This window comes from Neodiprion lecontei, chromosome 3 (assembly GCF_021901455.1).
Source record: "Neodiprion lecontei isolate iyNeoLeco1 chromosome 3, iyNeoLeco1.1, whole genome shotgun sequence".
NCBI classification, from domain to species: domain Eukaryota; kingdom Metazoa; phylum Arthropoda; class Insecta; order Hymenoptera; family Diprionidae; genus Neodiprion; species Neodiprion lecontei.
Genome location: NC_060262.1, coordinates 1,350,958 through 1,373,973, shown reverse-complemented (window position 1 = coordinate 1,373,973; position 23,016 = coordinate 1,350,958). Strand labels below are relative to the sequence as shown.

Below are 23,016 nucleotides of genomic sequence, written 5' to 3'. Positions count from 1 at the left end.
AATAATTACCCAAGTGACTAGCATGTCGACCCAACAAGGTAACGGATCAGCCAGGAAATTGACCGCGAGGACGTAATAAAAGTAAGATTTAGCCGAACGTGGACTCAACGTTTAAACAAACGACATGTAATCACGAGTAAATACTCAATTGAAAAAAACGATCGTTCAAACATAGGTTAGAAGTGTGTATTGTATTATTAACCTTGAATAAACGAGAAAAAAACCACGACTCCATGCTCGATGCTACAAATTGGAAGTTTTTAGAATTATTTTTTATTTTTGTGAGAGTAGTTGAAAATGTTCGGAGTACGAAAGATCGACGAAGATTTTCGTTTCTCGTCTGCAGCGCTTCGTCCGCTACTGGCAGCCAATTAATACTCCGATTGATATTTTCTCTCGAGAAATAACGTCGACATGGGGTGACAAACAATTGATTCTAGCATTATTCGAGATGAGCCAAATTGTGACTGGGAAAATTCGAAGGGGTTCGCATCACGTTTTTTCTGCGATTTCAATGTAACGAATTTTTCTACTCACAATTAGAATCGGTATGAAGAAATCTTATTACACTGATTGAACCCTAAGGAGACAAAAACAGACTTCTAAGAGTACCGTAGAATCAACAGCTCAGAGAATACGAAGAAAATACGGGAGAAAAGTTGATTTCTCGCTACATCTTTTTATTGAAATCAGATTATATGATGTTATGTATGTACAATAACTATTTACTGAATGAATTTCCTGTAAGAAGTATTGAGAAAGATGGGATAGCTCTAAGAATCTAAGAAAACTAAGTTTATGTACTAATATTCATTTTCCATTACCGCAAAAATAAAGCATCGAGCCACCGATACTGTGAAAAATTTGACTTATAGTAAGCCATCCGATACAAAATCTACAACATACGGTCAAAATACAATATTATTCACCAAACAAATTTATATTTATACAGCCCAATTCTAAATGAAACTTTAGAGTGTGTCAGAAATTTTTAAACTTCCCCGCGAGTATTTATTGTTATATAATATCAGCTGCTGAAACTCTCCGGTCACTTCATCCACCTCGTTCTCGTATCTCCCAGACGAAAGTGAGGAGAGCAGTCACAAGACCAAAAAGTAATATTATGAAAGCTGAGAGCAAACTGTCAAACTGGATTGTTTTGGAGTACTGCTGATCAGCCGCCCTCTTCGTTTTCCATGATTTTATTTCTATTTCCAATAAAACGTCTGAATGCCATTTCTTCATGAAACCAGCCTCGGCCAGTTTCTGAATTTCAAAGTTCCAACGGTCCATCATGGGCCAATTTAGCGTCGAGATGAAGCTTCAATCAGTATGAAACAAAATTAATGCGGTATTTAGCGATTAATACGTTTTGATACCGCAGTTTTTCCATATCTGTTCAAGTTATAACTGCAACAAAATTGAATGCTTACACTGCGTAATTTTCTATGATCGGAATTACAGCTGTGTGAATCTTCGTCGAAGAGTTAGGCATCACTAATGGTAATGTCAAGCAATGACCTAAACAGGCTCGCTGTTTACCATCAAGTGCTATCATTTCAAGACACTTTTCGGAAACGATGCCGTGGAAACGTCTTTTCAAAACGGGATCGTCGATCCAATTTATCAAAGTCCCGTAACCGTAGAGATGAACCCCCTCCTCCTTGACCTGCTCGAGAGTATCTAGAGTTGGATATCGGCGATCGCTTGCCAAAGTTGATACGAAACGACCTATAACACAAAATGATAAATCCTAAAATTTTCACAAATAAAATCCTCATGATGCTTCAAACAGTCGATTATTCCCAAATACAACTCTAACGAAGCTTCGCAAAGTCTGATATTTACCCTTGAAGATTCCGTCGAGAACCATGAAGGCGAGAAATATCGATCCAAAAACGAATCTGTATTTGATAGACTTTGGCAATCGGATTATTGAATTACCAACAATAAATCGCTCCGCGTCCAGAAACGCAGCTATCATTCCCAGCGATTTGTTACGCAGGTAGAGAACGACGGTCACGAGTAGCGTGATGAGCCCAAGTCCGATCCATATCTCTTTAGCGACAAAAATATTTGTCCACAGGGGGTATGGGTCACCCAAACGAGTTGCAAGACACGCTCCACTCGTTATGAAAGGATAGGTCACTTCCAGACCAGGGAAATCCGCCATAAGATGAGTGCCGGTTAGTATGTTCGACCGTCCGTAAAACGCATTTTTCAATTCCCCGGTGTACGAGCCGTTTTGAATTAATTGTCCGTGCTTGTCAATGTCGTCGTTGCAAGGCTTCAAAAGTATGTCAAACATCCATTTCAATCTACTGCTATCGTGCTGGCTCGGGAAATTACAAGTCCAAAAATTACCTCATCCACGTCAAATCTCAGCTTTTTCGCGAGTGTCTGAAGAGTCAAACCATGCAGCCCCGTATATTTCCCTACGCCAGATTTCTTCTGATCGACGTATAGGTCAGGACGAATCACGAACATGTTTATTGGTAAAAGGTAATTGTCGAGGTTCAGAGTTTTGTCGAAAAACAAGCTATCGCAGTCTTTCGGAGACTTGATGTCGATTAAGTCTTCCCTGAAGACGTACCAGGAGTGACTGAAATTTTTTGGCTTTGTAAAAACTTGTACAGTTTCTTGAATAACCGTTTTCCACAGTTGTGAGTGATCCGATGAGTACGGATTGTAAGTGTACAATTCGTTTTTGGTCAAATCTTTAGTATGATCGGAGGAGCAAAGTATTATCGCGTTAAGGATCCAGTACCTCCAAATAACTCTGAACATTTGATCAGCGTTTTCCGCGTTGCACAAGGTCCCTGTGAATGACCCGTTACAAAATCATTTGTTTCAGAAAAGAAGCACACATCCATGGATTATAAGGATTAGAATCGGCTGATTCAATAATAATTAATGAAGCATGAAAACCACAAAATAGTAATTACATAAACGCATATTTCAAATACTTGGCACAATGATGAGGTAACGTATCCTGTTCTTCCAAGTTCTCCACGCGGAGAACTTCATGTTATTCAATATTGATTCGAGATCATCCATCCGCTCTACGTACATCACAACTGCGTTCGGCTTTCCTTGTGTTTTTAGATAATGATCGTAGTGTTTGAGTATAATTTCCGGCAGCGATTCGAGTCGAACAAAGCCGCGGTCTTTCCTTCTTACAGTAAAGACGCTGTATTTCAAGCTCTCGCAAACTTGACGATATATCTCAATTGGTAGATTTTCCGATAGCAAAATACTTGTTTGAGTCTCTGACGTCGCGAAGCATGCATCGATGATATTTACCTGAAAAGTTTGCGTATGTAGTGTTACGTTGAATGGAAAACGAGATTGAATTGAAGGCAATCGACAGAAGTTCTAACAGCGGTGGACCATGAATCGGCTTCCTCGTCTCGTGAGAGAATCTTTGCTGTCGTCAAGAGCCCGGGTAATGCGGCGAGAAGAAATATCGCATCGAGCTGCATTTTGTTTGCAAGTATGAAACAAAGTGTAACATGTTTCGATACAAAAAACGGTGTTCGCGAATAAACGCTCGACAAATCGTGCTGTGAACATTTGCAGATTATCAAACATTCATACATGAAACACGCGCCGAGTTTCGTAAGCGATAAATTATAGGGTAAACTAACAATAAAGTGAATTAAATATATCAGCCTGTGTAAGATAATTGTACTTCGGAAACTCGAGAGTATCAACCATATTACTGACACTTTGGTTAGGTCATTTTCTCAGGGGGATGACAAATGATCAAATAATTGCCCTCCGATTTCAGGGATATAAACAAAACTTCATCATTGTTTGCCTAGAGTTATTTATTAGTCCCAAAACTTCAAGCAATTACTGAATCGCGATTTCAAAATAATTATAAGAGAAACAAAGGAAAGAAACAAGATTTTTTAGATTTATGTGTTCCAATCTAAATATTACACTTTAATAGCCGTAAAGTTCTTCAGTGCACGATACAAAAAGTTTACGTAAAGCATAGTGATATTCTGCGGATAGCGATGATAAAACATTACATTATGTATTCTCATTTCGTGAGCGATCTCGAAAACATATTGCAACTGTCCATTACAGTGATGAGGTGCTATCTGAAATACAATAAAAATGGCAATAGCAAATGATTTCTCTCGTCAGTGAAAATTCACTGTTGCTCGATCAACGTTTTGTTTCGTATTCCTGTCAGTCGATCTCTTCTGTGTATACGCTTTTTTCTCCTCTCCAGTTACCCTATCAAGAAAGTGAACTTGTAGGATGAACTTGCACCGGTACAAATCGCGCACAATTACGTAGCGCAAATATCTGCACCGTTACAAAATATGATGTGTGAGATAATTCATGGGACGTACCAACGTCGGGCTCTCATCTCCCACGCAAAAGAGATCAGAGCAATTAGGAGTCCCAAGACCAATATGACGAAAGCACTAAACAAGCTGTCAAGCTCAACTGGTCTGAAGTACGGCTGTTCCGCCGCCCGTTTCGTTCTCCATGATTTCAGTTCCATATCTCGGCCAAGGTCCTCACGCCATTTGTTAATGACTCCGGCCTCGACAAGTTTTTGTATATCAAAGTTCCAACGGTCTGTCATTGGCCAATTCAGTGTTGAAATGTACCTGCAATCGTGTTGAAATTAAAAACGACACGATCGCCAGTAACTGGTTAATGTTTACGGTGTCTCTTTCATATCTTGAAAAAGTAATTGGAATAAAATTGAGAACTTGCACTGCATAGTTTTTTCCGATGACGGTCGAAGCTTTGTGGATTGCCATATTAAAATCTGCCGTAAGAGCTGGTAACGTTAAACATTGAGCGAGGCAGGCTCTCTGTTGGCCGTCTTGTTCGATCCTAGCGAGGCAACGTTCCGGGCGGAGGTCGTGATAACCCTTCTTCAAGACAGGATCGTCAATCAAATCCACAAGAGGCCCGTAACCGTAGATTTCCACTCCTTGTGCCTTGACCTGCTCGAGGGTGTCTAAATTCGGAAGTCGTCGTGCGATTGCTAGGATTGATATAAAACGACCTGAAAACACAATTCCAGAGATCCTACTATATAATCGTGAAAGATCGAAGGAGTCTGGATAAGTGTGTAAGCGAGTTGCATGTGTGACGTTTACCTCTGAAGATTCCATCGATAACGATGAACGCGAGAAAAATCGATCCAAAAATTAATCGGTACTCAATGGACTCTGGTAATCGAATTATTGAGTTACCAAGAATAAATCGTTCGGCGTTGAGAAGAGCAGGCATCAGACCGTGCGACTTATCGCGCAGATAGAGAATGATGGTTATCAGTATCGTGCCGAGCCCAAGTCCAATCCATATATTTTGAGCGACGAAAATATTCGTCCATTGCGGGTACAAGCCGGCCACGCGAGATGCAAAGCACACTCCGGTCGATGAGTGGGGATACGTCATTTCCAGACCAGGTAAATCCCCCATGAGATGACCGTCGGTCACGATGTTGGACAGCCCGTAAAACGTGAGTTTCAATTCACCGGTGTACGAACGGTTTGCAAGTAGTTGTCCATAAAGATCGGGTTCTCCGTTGAAGACCTGTGAAGATACCACGTGAATACTTTTGATGGTCGCATTTCATTTGTTGGGTACTTTAGTGACGATTTCAAGTGCTGCATCTCTGGCACTTTGCATGGAACGTACCTCGGCTACGTTGAATTTTAATTTTGTGGCAAGTGTACGAAGCAGCAAACCATCCGGTCCGATCCATTTTCCGATTCCGGGTTTGTATGGGTCCAAAAGTATCTTAGGTCGAATTAAAAACATACTGATCGGGATCAAGTATCCATCCATGTTTAGGGTTTTGTCAAAAAACAAGACCTCGCAGTCTGCCAGAGATTGGATCTCGGTGAAATCTTTCCTGAATACGTGCCAGGAGTGGTTAAAATTATCCGGTTCTATAGGGACTTCGATCGTTTCTTGAAGAACCGTTTCCCACCGTTGCGAGTGGTCCGACGAATACGGGTTATAAGTGTATAACTTCACTCCGTCCGATTTCACAAAGTCCTCGGTGTCGTTCGACGAACACAGTATCACGGCATTGAGAATCCAGTAATTCCAAATGACTTTGAACATTCTGTTGCAATCAGCCACGTTACATATTGTCTCTATGAATAGTATCAGTATATACATAAATATGTAGCAGAGAATAAAATAGGCTGAATCACGCAGTGCAAGTAAAATGGATTGAGCACAAAGTGCAGTGTAACAGGGTTGGAATGTATTGTTGAAATACTTGGCACAATAAGAAGGTAGCGTGTCCTGGTTCTCCACGTTCTCCAGGTAGAGTACTTTAAGTTTGCCATTATCGGTTCAAGGTCGTCAACTCGATCAACGTGCATCACAACAGCGTTTGGCTTTCCAAGTGTTTTGAGGTAATGATCATGGTGTCTCAATAAAAGTTCCGCGGACGTTTCAGTTGGGATAACGTCAAAGTCGTTTCGGATTACAGTGAATATGCCATGTTTTAGACTGTTGTGAGTTCGTCTGTACCCATGAATCGGCATATTTTCCGAAAACAGAATGTCCGACCAATCTCCTGGAGCTCCGAAGCATACGTCAACGACATTCATCTGCAAGGTGATCAAATGTAGAGGTTGCGTTTCACAGGCAGCAAGACTAAATCAGATATTATAAGGAAGCCCTAACAACAGCGGATGATACCGCAGCATCCTCATTGTGTGTGACAATGTTAAGTCTCGCTAAGATCCCGTCAAATGCATAAGCGAGCAATAGCATGGCAACGAACTTCATTCTGGCTGGAGTTATTCCAGAGAAATGATGAACTTGGTTGACAATTCGAGAGATAATGAGGATTTATTATTCAATCTATTTAAACGGAAACTCGGGCAAATCGTATTACGTATATTTGCATATCGTCACGATCGTTTGTAAGAAATAAACGCAAAGTTTCATAAGTGAAAAAAAACATAAATGGAAAGGTTATTACGGTTTTGGTATATTTGCCGCAACAACGGCATGTCATTATAATACTTAGGGAACGCGACAAAGTACCAAGTCGGTACACCATTGACTGTTTCAATATTTGCAGAATCCTTTCGATCATCGGAATGAATAATCCATCCGAGCATCTATTATCCTCAGTTGATATTGGGTGGAAATTTTAGATGCACTCTAATACTTCTGATAGCAGAAACACGAAACAGAGTTTTTGCGCGGCGGTAAAAGCGCGGGAAAAAATTGTCTGGGTCGAGACAAGAAAATCGTTTTAGAGAACTGGTGCAAAAGTATTTGGAGTAGTCGAGAACTCGGATAATGCAATCGGCACTAGAATCGCAGCATATTCTATAGTCTATTCCAACCGATATTGCGGATAAAAATTTCGATGCATCGGTATACGAAACGGCAAAATCTTTCTGATGTAACAAAATCAATGGCACGATTAAAAACCGAAATTTTAATACGTAGTTGTAGTTATACATGGTAGGAGAATGAAGAGACACGGTTTTTGTACGCTTGCTAGGTGATTGTACATACATGCGGCTGTAGCCATCGAGGAAGTAAGAGCACGGAGACTGCAGGGGCAGGATCAAGGTCCATGGGAGAGAGTGTGGAGAGAGGAGAGTGTCGGATGCTGTGACCATTCGACGCTTACTCGGCGCCTCGTGATTTCTGCCGCCGATCAGTAGTCACCCACGGACAGCGGGACTCAAACATCCTCATCAAATATTCCATCTCTAATAAGACGTTGATATATTCCGGCGGTCTACTCTCGCAATATTCAACCGTCAAGCTTGAGACACGATTAAAAAGTGAACAAGAAGCCAATTCGCATATTGAATATAATTACCCGGCATAAGAAATATTCCTGCTGATTATTCTCAGTTCCTAAAGTTCGTCGAGTGAATGTTTGAAATATTTATCATTTATCACTACAGTGCATCGATTACGGTAACATCGTGACAGACACCGAATCCTAAAGAATGAAATTAAACATTCCCGTTCAGTGGCTGACTCAAAAGCAATAATAAAAAATCGTCGGTTCGTTGGTTTTTGTTAAAATTCTGCGCATAGACACGGAGAGTAAAAGCGATATGAATAAAATATACGAGTTACGTGCAACAAGTTATGGAACCTCGACTATGGTTCAAGAGAGCTAGCTTGTAAAACCGTGAAGAATAATTAAACGATCGAGGCGGGAAAAAAGGTAGAAGAGTACAAACAATAATCATAAAAGTTCGGTCCCGTCCGCGTTTCCGTTTCTAACGCACGATAGGAGCTTGGATTACACGGAGCCGTATCAGCTGATCGTTGTAATATCGTCGGTGAAAGCGCCCTTGGCCTTTTTAGTGCATAGACCGTGGTCCCGGCTATTGGTTTATCCGTGCGTGCAGCAGCAACGCGCCGATCGAATTCCCGATGCGTCGGTGTGAATAAGAGATGAAAAACCTGATACGTAAATAAAATAAAGCAAAGTGTCGCCCTGAGAAGAGAAAATATACCGGTTGATCGGTGTTTTCTTTCTGTTCTGCTACGTCCGTTATTTGTTTATTTATTTATTTACCTTTTTGTCTCATTCTACTTTTCTATCTTTTAATATTTTCTCGCCAAGTACTTCCCTGGTTTCTGGTCACCATTGAAATGCGATATATGATGCAGCTGCGTGCAGCTCTAGTTTGCCGACGTTAAGAGAGCGTAAAGCTGCGTCGAGTACTCTCAGGAACGGCTGGAGCTTGCAGTTTGGTGCAACAACCGAAGCCCAAACTAATCGTGGAGTATAGGGATAACTTTTTCTTTTTTTTTTTTCGCGGAGGTAAAAAAAACGCGGACTGAGAGATGCTTGAATTATAATTGAAAACTTATAGCTCCGCAAGATTGTACGAATGAGGAATTTCTCGGTAACGGTGAACGAGGCTTGTAAAACGAACCGCCTGTGAAAAAATGATAAGACATTATTCTCGTCTTTGACATCGCGTACAGCCAAACTTGAAAGTTTTTGTCACCTCTGTTACTCTCCTTAACTTTCACTAATAACGCGACGCGACTCGACATAGACCGGCCGAGTCAAATACTACGAACATTAAAAGGCGTTCCACTTGTTTCCGTGGCCTGGTTTCGTGTCCTAATTTTACACCGGACTGTACCGAACAAGTCTTACTCGTACGTACTTTGATTTCATGCGTGTGGTTTTTTATCCCAGCCTGTTTACGCGTTATACACGGTGTCCGAAGTGAACGTTATCGGGACAAGTTTTATTACCGTAAAATTATTTTCAACCATTTCGTTACCGAAAATCATGACAAGATTCGAGGATTTCGTGAAAATTTCAACGTTCTATCAAACGCGAGACAAACAATATTCCCAGATAAATTGAAAATGCGTCGATGGAATATTGACTGATCTGTGTTGAGTTCAATTTAAAAAAAAATTTACAACGAAAAATGTCTCAAGCCAAATGACCAAACGAGATTGAAATTTTTCGTTTGGAAAAAAAATTAAACGTAACGGAAAATTTAAAAAATTGTATTGTTTGTGATTGAGTAAAATAATAATAAGAGTGAAAAAAAAAAAATTAATTGAGAGTGCGAGAAAAAGTAATAACAATGATCAAGGACTCAACGCAGAAGTGCATTTAGTAAATAAGCCCGGAAGAATTACAAACGAAACAATGAGTTTGTGGCTCACTCCCGGCTTTTTTATTCTCCTATCCTTGTCGTCTCATGTCGCGAGTTACAGGAGTAACGACAAATATCTTTCGATTTTCGGTAAGTCCCCCCCCCCCTTTGCTAGTGATAATTTCGACGAAATTCTTATGCAAAGATTCATCGTTCATAAACCGAAGAACGAATAAGCGTCAGAATTGAGTTAGAAAATGTATTGAGAAGAAAAGAGAAGATACGAGAAGATGAAAAATAATGAGATAGTGTATCGATTCAGCGTGAGAAATCTATTCCCGGATCTCTTGTGCAGAGTTTATAATAATACGAAGGAGAAAGGATCCGTGAGAGAAATTAACATGTCGTTACGGTTCGGGTAACTCATAGAGAAATATACTTTCGTTACTTTTGTTCCATCGGCGAACGATCGCGTGTTACGATCTTCACAAGCGGAAGTTCAAGTTTACCGGTCCTTATAACCAATCTACAATTCTATTTTTTTCCCCACAGATTTGCCGGAAGGAGACAAGGGCTCATCGATATCGTCGAACACGATCGGATCGTCGCCCAATTCAAACGGGCAGATGAGATTCTTCGACGAGCTTGGACGTGAGTATGCCGATGTGTCGGTGTTAGTGTACGTCTTCGAGGTTTCCCCTCCTCCTCCATCTTTTTTAATTGTAAAAATAGCGCTGAACCGGAGATGCGTTATGTCCGGGTGAAAGAGAAAGGCGTCATCGACACTGGGTGGCGTGTTTTACCGGCTTCAAGTACATTTATCCTGGTTGTAGTCGAGTCGAAATAAGTCTGAATTCAAAATACTCTAGATGCGACTGCATTTTTGTAGGCAGGAAGTTTCGAACCCAAGTAACTCAAATCTGAAGTCATTTTTGAGCTGTATTTTTCCTCAATAACTGCTATCGATAACTGAAAACTGATTAGGCCATCGTATGGAGCTGAAAATTCTATATCATCGAACTATGTAGATACTTATATGTCGGGAACGGAGTCGGATTAGCAAATTAAGAAAAAATAAATTATTTCAACAAAATTTCGGAAATGCCGTCGATGCGATGAAGAATTTCTTTTTTCTTAACATGTTAATCCGACTCCATTTCCGACATACAAGTATCTACATAATTCGATGATGTAGAATTTTCCACTCTACACGATGGTCAAATCATTTTTCATCTATAGATGGCAATTTTCGAGGAGCACGCAAAAAACGACTAATCATTACCCGAGGGTAGAATTTTTGACCGGCAGTTTCTTTCTCTTACCTTTTTCTAATATGATCTTGTTGCGCAATAGCCACTTTCGCGAATGCAAATTTCTTTACCGTATACAATATCATCGTTGGTTGGTTCGCTCTGGTTTTATCAATAATTGGAGAAATTCAGGCAGGAGAGAGAGAGAGAGAGAGAGAGAGGATCGTCAGGTATCAGAGGAGAGAAAAGTAGGAGGAAAAAAAAAGAAAAAAAACAACTTAATTGCAACACGATTTCGCGAATTTTTTCTGACGATTTTTCTGCCACACGTAGGGTATAATACCACAAAGTTGTCACGGCTGCACTTTCTCCGCCACGTGCGACAAAACACCATTGTGATACTACAAGGCCTGAGTTTTGCGCAGTTTTGCACTTGGCGAATGAAAGTTGCGACGACAACGACACCAACAACAATAACAACAGCAGCAACAACAGCAATAAAAACGTATAAATCGTTACACGGCGATAAAAAAGATGCTGAGGAATTCGCCAATTTCTCACGTATAATTTCACCGTCGTTTCTCGCTTCGGATATCAACTTCTGGCATGATGCTGCCGTGTTGGCCCGTTGATTAAAATGAAACCATTAAACGAGAGTAAGAAAAAAAAAAAAAAAAATAAAGAAGTGAAATAAAGAAAAGAAGAAGAAGTTCGAACGTTGATTGTAACCGACCTGCAACGACGCCGCTTTCTTTCCTCCTTTCCTTTCTTGTTATACTTACATTCCTTTATTTCTTCCTTTCTTATTTCTCACTTTTGGGACTTGTCAACGAAGGTTTCCCAGCTGGCGCCTAGGCGTAGCCGCGTTAAACTCGGATAATTAACGCTATTAACCGCTACTGTGTATAGATATACAGCGCGCATTGAAAACCGTTTCGGTGAAATTGGCGATGAAAATTTAGGTCACCGCACGGGCTGTATTATATGCAGATATACGTATACAGAGGCGAATTTTCTCTTTCTCCGCACTGCGATTTTCGAACCAGGTAATAAACCGGTTGTAATGAATTTTTCCGCGCCGAGTGATCGGTGAAATTTTTCGAACGAAGAGGTAACCTTCCAAAACTATGTGTACGTATACACCTACTTGGAAAAATTTCATCGCTAAATATTAGCCTATAAGTGAATGAAAAAAATACAATTTGTTTTTTTGTTTTTTTTGCAAAAATATTTGTAAAACTTTGGACAGCAAGCGAGAGAAGTCGGAAGTTGTATTTTAGGAAGTAGGAGGGGAAATTCGCAGCCGAAAGGTTCGGGAAAGCTGGTGCAATGTGCGGTGAAAGCAGACGGCAAAGACGAGGAGTCCCAACAGTGCGACCAACGTCGACTTCTCTTCGCGGTATCGGAGCAGCGTCGTTCAGTCCACGTGCGAAAGCCGTTTCGTCAAAGACCCGAAAGGCGTCTTGGAGTCGGCCTAGTTCGCCGAAGAAGCGACTGGGACTCGAGCGATCGAAAAGTACGGTGTTTGTTTTCATTTTCGTTGATTTTTTATTGAGATATTGGTTTCGGGGTGGTGGATAAAAATTGGAAACGTAACAAGGAAGAAGAATAAGAAGAACAGAGTCCTCAGAGTCCAGTTCCGAAATACTTTCCTCACAATGACCGGGTCTTCGTTACCATACCGCAGTGAAGTGAAATTCCGAGAGTGCAACGGCGTCAGTCGGTCGTGTTTGAACGAAACCGCGTTTAAAACCGAGGCAAGTATCCTGATCTAGTCGGTAACGCGGTGATACTCGAAAGAAAACAAGGCGACGAACCGGGGGGAGAAAAAAATAGACACTGAGAAGATAACGAGGGTTGAACATGGAAACGGTGAACCTGGAGCACGGATGCGCCTGAGGAAAAAAGAAAGATAGGTAATCCGGTATTCGAAAAGAAGCGAGGAATTACGGACATAGGGATAGATATGTGGGTCAGGATGATCAACGGTTTGTTCTTCACGGCCGTGGCGACGGCGCTGCTCGCTTCGGTCGTTGGGCATCGGCACGATTTTTACGACATGGAAAGGTACGCGAGCAGCGGAAGCGGCGAGGATCTGCTGAACCGACTGAGAACAGCTAAGAAGAGCCCGACGGCTGTGGTGCAGTTCGTGCGTGAAAACCGAGCGATAGAAACGACCCTGAAGAACATCGTCGAGCGGGGCGACGCCAAAAACACAAACACTTTCTCGTGGACGAGCAACGGCCGACCGGCCGACAACTTTCCCGATAAAAATTACGGCGATCCGGGTCAAGGCCAGTCGCTGCAGGAACTTCGACCGGAGGTCGACCCCGCCGAAATACTCGAGGAGCTCAGGATCGCCGCTGGCAAGGACACCTCGTCTATGTCCACGTCTTCCGAGCGTCAGGGAAGACGCAGGAAGCTGACCAGTCAGGAACAGGGCGTTCTCCTCGTCGAGGCCCTCAGGAAACGACGGAATTATACCTCCTCGTACGAGGATCCCAGGGGTCAGAGCTCCACCGTTCAGAACAGCATCATGGACATGCTCGGGAGAAGTACGAACACGGTTATCACTTCGAAATTACGATACTCCGAGATAATTACTCACGTATGTAGGTACAGGGAAGGTGTCCCGGGTCGATCTCTCCGATTTCATCTCATTTTGCAATACGTTGCAGCGGACCGAAACCTAAGAGACTCGTATTATTTATTTTTTTTTGTCCGTCATTAAACACTTTAAGGGGGTGGAACCACCGTTTAAAGTAAGGCACGTCAAGGGGCGATTTGGCATTTCTTTTTTCAATTGAGAAAACTTTTCCAGTTGAATCGGTTGAAAAATATTACGTTCTCGTGGGTGAATCTGGCAAATCGACCCTTGACGTACCCTACTTTGGAGGATGGTTTCACCCCCTTAATGTGTTTAATGGCAGATAAGAAAAAATATGGGTCGTTTAGTTTTTAGTCCACTTTAACATACTGCAAAGGAAATCGAATCGGAAAGATCGACCTGGGATACCTTCTTTGTGAGACACGGACGACTACGACGTGCACGGTTTCCGTGAGTTCAGTCACCCGAGGCCCTTCGCTTCCGGAACTGTGACCGTGCCCTCATTCCTCGGTCTGAGATCAAATGTTGACAGGAAATTCTCATCCATTTACTTCCGTCGCGAAGATTGAGTGGTCTGAAATGTATTCTTGCTTACTTTACGGATTCTTTTCATCTTTACTCCAACCGTACAAGATCCTTCATTCTGTCATTTCTCACACCATTAAGACTTTAACGTCGTTCTCTTGTTTCTTCGGTTTTCTTTTTCTTCTACTAATTTTTTTTTTTTCCATAGATTTGCCGAGCTGCTTTTACAGCAGATATACATGTATCGGATAATATGACAAAAAATTTCACCGTTCTAAAATGAATCGTTCAACGCGCGTGATAAAAATCGACCGATGTATACCGGATAGCCAAAAATAAAGATAATAAATATATCAGAGACGGAAGAAATTGAGGCATAGCGAGAGGTGGACGTGTCGGCATTGCAGTTGAACTTTCACGTTCTTCGGACAGTGCCTCCCATACACACGCGCACACTTACACGCATCCATATAAGAGCATCGCATTATAAATTTCACTTACGAAACTCCGATTCGGAACGAAAGTGGTTAATACTCTAATACACGAATGTGTAATCACATCCGTGCTGTATGTATACGCACACACACACACACACACACACGCACACATATTATATACACACAGAAACGTGTATACATGTATGCGCCCGTGTCATCGTCATCAAATGAAGTAGCAAAAGGTAGCGGAAGAATAATAAGGGCAGAATAACAAGGGCGAACAAAAATCCTCGATAAACAAAACTCGATCGCTTATTTTACTCACTTGCCTTGCTTGCTTGCTTGCTTGCTTGCTTGCTTAGCTTGTTCATTGTCAGTTAGGATGGGAAACAGAGCGCAGAATTATACTCGCGATGTATCGCGGATAGTTGAGAAGGTACGTAGGTGCATACCTACCTACGTACATGCGGAGAACTCGCTCACCGAGACTTTCAGGATAAATGTTTCAAAGTTCTTCTTATTTGCTACAACGCGACGTTGCAAACTATTTGTCTTTCCGTGTCGTACCCTGTTGAGATTGGTAAGAATACAATTCCCTTCGATTTTTCAGTGCTTCAAATCACGATCTATCAAGCATTCAAATTTTTAGAGAAATTTTATCATTTTTTTTTTTCCAGTGATTCCGCAGACATGCAAGTACAAGGGTACAAAATTTGACTGCGGTTTGAGCATAAGCTGCGTTCTGGGGGGCGGAAGACCCGTCGATCTTTGCTCAGGCGGTCTGATATGGAGTTGCTGCGTCGACGACGACGACATACCGGAAAAGGATCCTCAGCCCAGCGTCGGTCTTCTGCAAAACGCCAGTAAGTTTAAAAAACTAAAAAAACAAATAAGCAAGCGTAATAAAACCATACGAGATTACAGGACGATTCGAATTATACGGAAAAATAATTTTCTTCAGGCGTAGCTTGCCGCTTAAATATAATCGCAATCATAATCACTGTCCTAATGTTGTTTCCTAAGAGTGTTTTTTTTTTTTTTTTTTTGTTTTTTTCTTTTGTACGAATGAAAGAAAAAATCGACAAAAGAGAGAAAAAGAGAGAAGACGTAAACGTTGCAGCCGGAACGACGCGGCGTTTTCTACCTTAATACCTACGCATCGTCGTTTTCGCATCCGCAAAATTTCGCAACGTTTCTCTCATCATCCTCGTGTGACTGTCGTTGTACCCACACTTGTCACTCTGCCAGGCCGAGCGCAATTTTCTCTCATTCGGGGCATCCAGCCGACGATTTATGGTTTATATACGCCGTTGCCCAATTCTACGACAATTATTATTATCCTACTCCTACTCTTTTATAGCTTCACACAACTCGTTATCTCGTCGTTCTATCCAATTGCCGTAAGAAATTGTATATTGTCCGTTATTATTAGTTTCTTCCTCGAAAAAAAAGAAATGCAACTCAAATTTTAAATGGTGATGATTGAAAATTGTTTTCAATTATCTTTCTCCGTTTTTTTTTTTTGTTTACTCAAAAAAAGACTCCACTTTGTTTGCAAGATTCAATTATTTCTTAACGACTCTATCGAAAATCCTAATACATAATATGTGTAACTATTTTTTCTTTACAATCTAGTGTTCTATACGGTTAAGAGTATACGACGAGCACAGTCAGGTGAAAAAAATTGTGAGACCAAGAACGAAAGTGATAAAACAAAGGTTTTATAAGTGTCACTGAGGCTGATCACGTCACACCTAATTAAAAAATTTCTTATGATTTGTGAAAACATTTTGCAATGCTGAATTTCAACAGCCAACAGAGAAATCACATTATTTTACACATTGTTCATTTGTTTATTTATTTATTTATTTTTTTTGAATCTCAAAACCATGTTCATTCTCCGAATCCGATGAAAAACAGCTCTTTTTGTTCTCAAATGTATTCCCCTATAAATCGTCAAACGTTAGATTTTGAATAACGATAAAAAATTTCTTGCCGAATCATTATTACAAGTTTATCAGCTGTTAATCATATAAAACGATACTGAGTACCTATCGGATGTTTTCGGCAAAAATTCATTTACGAATAAATTTTACCGACAAAAAAAAAAAAACTAATCAGAACAGAGTGTGTAAAAAAAAAAAAAATAGTTGAGATTAAATTTCACAACCATCAAAGTTTAAAACTCCACAATTGCACGTATAGTTTTACGATCGATCGTTAACGCTTTCAGTCACAGTGGGATGCTCAGCGTCCCAGCTCGAAATTTTAGATTTTACATCCACCATCTTGGATTTAAAAATTATCATTGACCCCGAAAAACCCTCGAGTAACAAGCGGATAGTTCTATTTTACATCCGCCATATTGGATCCGCCATTTTGCATTTAGAAATGATCAAATTCCGACTTCGGATCGGTGATCAACGACCCCAAAGACCCAAATTCAGGCCAAAATATTGAGTTGAAAAATGTGTGACTGACAGGGTTAAGCAAAGATAACTTGAAACTGGGATTGAAAAAAAAAAATTAGTCAAAAAGAGAGTAAACGTGGAGGGAGGGTAAAAAAAAAAAAAAAAGACGAAATGACGAGCGAAAAATTCTAGCATTTACGTTAAACCTCGGACACCAGCGACCGTACCTCGAGGACGACGTCGCCGTCTATAACACGAGGCCGTCGACGGCATCGTCGGGTCGTCCGAAGCCGAGTTACACGAGCGTTATCCATCTGCACCGTCCGCCGGTGCAGCAGCATCACGACGGGAATCCGCAATTCGGTGGTGAAAAGCCTTACGACTACCCCTCGTCGGGCGTCGGCGGAATTATTCCCCACGTCGTTGCGACGAAGCCTGGAATAAGCTACCCGACGCAGCACTGGGATCTGCACGACCGACCGAACGACGTCGTCGTCGTCGGCCGTCCCCAAAATACGGCGCCGTCTTATCAGCCGGTGGATTATCCGTCCGACGATTACCACGAGGTTTATCCGCCTCCCGACGAGGCCGAGTATCCGGTGGACGCAGCTGACTCGCACGGTTATCGGGGTAAAATAAAAAAAAAAATAAAAAAAAAAAAAAAAAACGAAGCGACCGAGACCCGGACTGGATTCAAGATTTTTTTGACGATTTATTGCTGCTGTGATCGATAGAGGAACAGGACGATTGTATTTTTTAAAGTTTTTGTTCATTTTTTGTTCTTTTTTTTTTTTTTTTTTGTTTTTGCGATAATTTGCAACGGATGTAACAGAGAGAGAGAGAGAGAGAGAGAGAAACAGAGACGTGGAGAAGAAAATTTTTGACTTTCAATAACGATAAGAGATACGAAAAAATAAACAACCGCAGCACTGATTACGGAACGACGTTGGCTGCACGATGAAATCACGCATCTGTCTACACGTATTAAAGCACATATTTAAACACCTATCTATTATTCTGTAATATGGAAAGAAGAGGGGCGGAATCTAAAAGGCTAAATTTGCACGTATAATTTAGCAAAATCTGCACGGCTTTTTCTTTCGAGATTGGTAATTTCTGCTGGAACGAGACGATGAACGGGAAAATTTTTAATCATGTTACCGCAGGATGCGGTTCAAAGTAATATTGAACATTCGTCGTTACTTCTTTACAGTTAATAACGCAACTGACGAAGATTGCAACAATGACGAAGAGACTTTTTGTTTTTCGAATTTGAAAAATGATCCAAAATTTTCTAAAAAGCTTCTTTTCTCCACAGCACGCTGCATATACGGCTGTTTTCTATTATCCGTCTATTTTTCTTCTCGGATCTTAAAATCACCGCGTTACGCAACAGGGTAAACAAATTCCGAATGATACGTTAAAAACATACCGAATCTCGACTCAGTTGCGCCATTTCGCTTTCACGTTTCGATTACAAAACCCTGGGCATGTTGTTGCGTGACACGGTGACGCGAATGAATATTTCTTCTATTTAAAAAGACTCGACGACTCGACGAATGAAATTGTGAGCTTTGGGGGATGTTCTTGTCGCTTGTCAACCTATCGTTCCGTGAACAATTTAAAAATACTTATATTACCCTTCTTTCAGGCTGCGGAGAATTGTACACGAGGAGCAATCGAATCGTCGGTGGACACAGTTCGAGTTTTGGTAGCCACCCTTGGCAGGTGAGAAATATATTTCCCTCCAATTGATTGGTTGGTCAATTTATTTATTACAATTTCATTCGTGATTTAATTTCGTACCGAGTCGCTCTCTTTTCCAAGCATTTTCAAATTTCCTTCAGCATTATAACACAGCGCAATTTAATGACTCACGTCATGCTAATTATTCTTATCACTATTTTCGAGTAGGTATATAAGTGAAAAATGTTAGAATCAACTGCTACAGCACAGACTTAACTAAATATCTGATATTGTTCAACGTTTAGGCGGCCATAATAAAGTCCGGTTTTTTGTCAAAAAAATTATCCTGCGGTGGAGCTTTGCTGAACAACAAATGGGTCGTTACAGCTGCTCACTGCGTGGCGACGTGAGTATCGTTTGAAAGATTAATTTCTTAGGAGTAACAAAAAGAATTAATTCAAGATTTAAAAAATCCTTCCTCTTTTCAACCCGCAGTTCTCCGAATAACAATTTAAAAGTTCGTCTCGGCGAGTGGGACGTGAGAGATACGGGCGAACGATTGCTTCACGAAGAGTACAACATAGAGAGAAAAGAGGTGATTGATCAAAATTAACCATTCCTCAAGATAATTTCAATTCCGTACGGCGATAGATGATCAATTTTCAAATTAAATAAAAAATTCGACCACATTCGCAGGTTCATCCGCAGTATTCGCCAACCGATTTTCGGAACGACGTTGCCCTGGTAAAACTCTCTAGAACCGTCACCTTCAAGCAACACATTGTCCCGGTTTGCCTGCCGGCCAGAAATCTCAAACTCGCCGGCAGAACCGCCACCGTTGCTGGTTGGGGGCGAACAAGACACGGTCAGAGCTCGGCGCCCACCGTTCTCCAGGAAGTCGACGTCGAGGTGATTTTTTCAACATTGAAAAAGCCTCGAACATCAATTATCGAGGATGGAATTAAAAAGGTCTAAATGACTTTGTCGAAAAAACGAATGAACGAAATTTTCCATTCCAACCAGGTTATTCCGAACGAGAGATGCCAAAGGTGGTTCAGAGCCGCGGGAAGAAGAGAAACGATCCATGACGTATTTTTGTGCGCCGGTTACAAGGAGGGGGGCCGGGACTCGTGTCAGGTAAGAATTATGAACATGACAAATCGCAGGAGACTGGAAAAGTGGGAAATAATGAATTTTAAAAACAAACGGAACCTCGTTTCATTTTTTACCTGCAGGGAGACTCCGGAGGTCCTTTGACGATGTCGGTTGAAGGACGACACGTTCTAATCGGTCTTGTATCGTGGGGAATCGGATGCGGAAGGGAGCATTTGCCCGGCGTTTACACGAATATACAAAAATTCGTCCCCTGGATAGACAAAGTGATGAGTTGAAGTGACCGGATTTATCGAGAAAATCCATTATTCGACAATTAAATGTGAAACTGTGAACTCGAGTGAATGATATTATACGCAATTTTATCCCGCGTGTGCGGATGTTGATGAGAATTTTTTATCCTTGGCAGTTTTTCGAAGATTTATAATATCAGAGGCTGGCTGGATCGTTAATTTTTAATCGTGTTAATGACGACTGTACGCGAGGCACGATTCGTCACAAAAATACCAATATTCTAATATGACTTGCGTGAAGAGTAAATAGTATTATTTTACATGCAAAACTGTATGCTTTTGACGTGTACGCAACTTTTATCACAACCGTACATGACGTTGAATGAATAAATAAATTATTATTATTATCATCATTATTATTATTATTAATGTTAAGAATATTTTTATTTAGTAGAAATGATGTCATACTTATCAGGAGCCATAAGCTAAGATACGAGAATTCGGAGGAATTCTCTTCTGTTGTTGAGCTCGTAATTGAATTTCAAAGATAAATCTGCATTTGAAAGCAGGAAATCGTTAAAATCTACTCAAACGAAAATTAGTCTTCCGTAACGAGGAGACGAGCGTTTGAAGCGAGATTGGGAATGCAGTTTAAAACGTGTCGCAATCGATACAAGACTTACTTCATAAAATCGCGGTGTAAATTTAACAATTATCGAATTCACAAAGAATCGGTGTTGTCTTTTTTGTTATATTTTTCGTATTTAAAGATGGCTCTGAAAATTGTACTTAGCGTGACGCTATTTATGACGGTTATAGTGGTAAAGTTCGTTCTGTCCGCGGAAAACGATCTCGATGTTTCGTCCGCAATTGGTGAGTTGCGTAAAATGAAATGTGAAGGTCCGTAATTGTAAGCCAATGAAAATGAAAAAAAAATCAAGTCGAGTTACAGACATAACTTTGTTTCGATATATCAACCGATTACAGTTTTCCTCACTGTGTAACATTTGAGAAATATAATACACTGCATAAGCTTTTTACTTTATATCTTACAATTACCGTACACTCTCCACCCACTGATTCCGTACTCAACCGACAATTTTAATAGGTATACATATATAGAGAATTCTGGATACATATTTCTACATTACCGACGCTCAGCTCTCAGACATAAACCTTTATCGCTCATCGGATCATTTCACGCGACGAAGGTTTTTGTCCGAGGGCTAAGTGTCGGTAACGTAGGAATACGTACGCATAAAACTTTGTACGATCACTAGCGTGACTCAAATATTGCGAATGAATTGTGAAATATTCAAGAATGCGGTAAAGCAGAGATGCAAGGTTCACGGTTCAAGCGAATCATAGGCGGCCACGATGCAAATTTTGGCGATCATCCGTGGCAGGTATGAAAAAAATAAACTTTACCGTACCTTTGTTACAATAGACGGGTCAAACTTTGACGGACAAAAAATGGGATCGAATTGGTTTCAGGCAGCGATATTTAGATCGACTCTCGGAGCGAATATTCTGTCCTGCGGTGGAACGCTTTTGACGGACAGATGGATCGTCACTGGGGCGAGCTGTTTGTGGAGGTGAAGATCCTAATCATAGACAAATACGAAATTACGCAATTTACTCGCCGAGCGATAATCGCTGCATGACAACGCGTAATTATTTTCTTCCAACGTGTTTATACAGAGCTCGAATCGAGGATCTAACTATTCGCCTGGGAGAGTTCGATTTGGAAAACGAAGAAGAGCCGCTCAAAGCCGAGGAGTACAAAGTCGAGAAAATAGAGGTGAGCCTGCATGAATTGATGAAAAATAAAAAGAAAATAAAATATAATAAAAAATCCAATAACGAGCCGATTTATACCGACACGGGAAACATTGTTTTGCGATTGCAGATAAACCCGGAATACGAAGAGATAGAATTTCGAAACGACATTGCTCTGCTGAAACTTGACCGTATCGTTAAGTTCGACAAGCACATAATTCCCGTTTGCCTTCCGAGCGAGGATTTAAGTCTGGTTAATCGAACAGCGACGGTCACTGGCTGGGGATTTATAAACGAAGACTCTCGAAATTCCCGTACCACCGTGTTGCGCCAAGTCGATATCGAGGTATTCGTACCTATGATTGCATCGACAACTCGCATGGAAAAAAAAAAAGAAAAGAAAATCATCACATTTTTTTCACTCGTATTTCATTATTCCAGGTATTTTCCAACGAGCGATGCAACGAGTGGTTTTCCGAAGTTGGACTCAACCGACTGATTTCTGAATCAGAATTATGCGCCGGTCGCGTAGAAGGAGGCAGAGATGCTTGCACGGTGAGCAACGCGTATTACGATCACACGATCTGTACGAGAAAAACGAAATTAAAGATTGTTTCAAAATCATCGATTTTTTTTTTTTTTTAATATAAAATTATAACAAAGGCTTCGTGATTTTTTGCAGGGAGACTCGGGCGGTCCTTTAACCACGTTAATAAACGGAAGAAAAATCCTTATCGGCATCGTGACGTGGGGAAAAGGTTGCGGTCGAAGACACTCGCCAGGTGTTTACGCGAAGATAAATCATTTCGTACCGTGGATCAAGAACGTGATGAAAAATTAAATATTCGATGCCACGAAAACAAGGATTATACTTTTTCCACTTAAATAAACTGCATACCTAATATTATGATTTTGATATGCTTTTTATTCACCTTCACGCTTTTCCCCCCTTTTCTTTTTTTTTTTTTGTTTTTTTTATCAATCGATAACAATATAATAAATAATTTCTGTATAACGAGTAGAAAAATTGATATTTCCTGCAACCCAGTCAGCAATCCAGACTTCTATTCTATTCCACTATATTTTATTATACATCACGGTTTACCTTCGGAGGGTTTACTGAGAAATTGGTAAAACGCTTCCGGGAGTTTCTCGCCTATCTACGGAAGGTACAACAATACGATGGAATTGACGTAACAAGAGGCTTCGCTTCTCTCGACATTCGGTAAAGAAAACGTTGCTGTTTGCCTTTTTTCCAAAATAAAAAAAAATAAAAAAAAAAAAAAATTCCAAATAATTATTAAAACCTGCAACACGTATGTTAACGGCGTGTGAAAATAATCGTTGCACGTGTTACATGATTTTT

At 40.8% G+C, this 23,016-nt stretch overlaps 3 protein-coding genes across 4 annotated transcripts; 2 read left to right on the top strand and 1 right to left on the bottom strand.

Moving 5' to 3' along the window:
• Positions 1-1,179: 1,179 nt before the first annotated feature.
• LOC107225514 lies at positions 1,180-7,668 on the bottom strand. Its single transcript, XM_046733965.1, has 8 exons — positions 7,531-7,668; positions 6,269-6,605; positions 5,677-6,140; positions 5,133-5,571; positions 4,741-5,038; positions 4,368-4,631; positions 1,434-1,731; positions 1,180-1,321 (listed from the first exon to the last, which is right to left on the bottom strand). Exons 1-7 carry the CDS (start codon positions 7,591-7,593, stop codon positions 1,560-1,562), a joined length of 2,037 nt encoding a protein of 678 aa, XP_046589921.1. The 5' UTR covers positions 7,594-7,668; the 3' UTR covers positions 1,180-1,321; positions 1,434-1,559.
• Positions 7,669-9,523: 1,855 nt separating this feature from the next.
• Positions 9,524-20,277, top strand: LOC107225515 (serine proteinase stubble). 2 transcript variants are annotated; one of them, XM_015666014.2, is made up of 9 exons: positions 9,524-9,758; positions 10,161-10,259; positions 15,106-15,291; positions 18,491-18,567; positions 18,831-18,931; positions 19,021-19,120; positions 19,222-19,434; positions 19,549-19,662; positions 19,761-20,228. In XM_015666014.2, the coding sequence occupies exons 1-9, from the start codon at positions 9,662-9,664 to the stop codon at positions 19,914-19,916; spliced, it is 1,143 nt and encodes a 380-aa protein (XP_015521500.1). In that variant the 5' UTR covers positions 9,524-9,661; the 3' UTR covers positions 19,917-20,228. The 2 variants fall into 2 exon arrangements, with proteins under 2 accessions (XP_015521500.1, XP_015521499.1); XM_015666013.2 differs by lacking the exons at positions 9,524-9,758; positions 10,161-10,259 and adding an exon at positions 12,237-13,413 and having other exon boundaries at positions 19,761-20,277.
• A 364-nt stretch (positions 20,278-20,641) lies between these two features.
• Positions 20,642-22,511, top strand: LOC107225513 (vitamin K-dependent protein C-like). The gene is made up of 6 exons (XM_046735799.1): positions 20,642-20,744; positions 21,319-21,468; positions 21,575-21,672; positions 21,781-21,996; positions 22,092-22,205; positions 22,333-22,511. Exons 1-6 carry the CDS (start codon positions 20,642-20,644, stop codon positions 22,489-22,491), a joined length of 840 nt encoding a protein of 279 aa, XP_046591755.1. The 3' UTR covers positions 22,492-22,511.
• The last annotated feature ends 505 nt before the right edge of the window (positions 22,512-23,016 follow it).

What these genes read in the sequence shown, in the direction of transcription:
- LOC107225515 (XM_015666013.2), top strand. Translation starts at nt 12,825, where the DNA reads ATGTGGGTCAGGATGATCAACGGTTTGTTCTTCACGGCCGTGGCGACG. An exon ending in GCTGCTCACTGCGTGGCGAC is followed by an intron (nt 18,932 to 19,020) that starts GTGAGTATCGTT and finishes TTCAACCCGCAG; the next exon opens with TTCTCCGAATAACAATTTAA. An exon ending in TCCAGGAAGTCGACGTCGAG is followed by an intron (nt 19,435 to 19,548) that starts GTGATTTTTTCA and finishes CATTCCAACCAG; the next exon opens with GTTATTCCGAACGAGAGATG.
- LOC107225514 (XM_046733965.1), bottom strand. Translation starts at nt 7,593, where the DNA reads ATGGACCTTGATCCTGCCCCTGCAGTCTCCGTGCTCTTACTTCCTCGA. An exon ending in CTCGATGGCTACAGCCGCAT is followed by an intron (nt 6,606 to 7,530) that starts GTATGTACAATC and finishes ATCACCTTGCAG; the next exon opens with ATGAATGTCGTTGACGTATG. An exon ending in TATCGATGGAATCTTCAGAG is followed by an intron (nt 5,039 to 5,132) that starts GTAAACGTCACA and finishes TTGTGTTTTCAG; the next exon opens with GTCGTTTTATATCAATCCTA.
- LOC107225513 (XM_046735799.1), top strand. Translation starts at nt 20,642, where the DNA reads ATGGCTCTGAAAATTGTACTTAGCGTGACGCTATTTATGACGGTTATA. An exon ending in GGCGAGCTGTTTGTGGAGGT is followed by an intron (nt 21,469 to 21,574) that starts GAAGATCCTAAT and finishes GTTTATACAGAG; the next exon opens with CTCGAATCGAGGATCTAACT. An exon ending in ACAAAGTCGAGAAAATAGAG is followed by an intron (nt 21,673 to 21,780) that starts GTGAGCCTGCAT and finishes TTGCGATTGCAG; the next exon opens with ATAAACCCGGAATACGAAGA.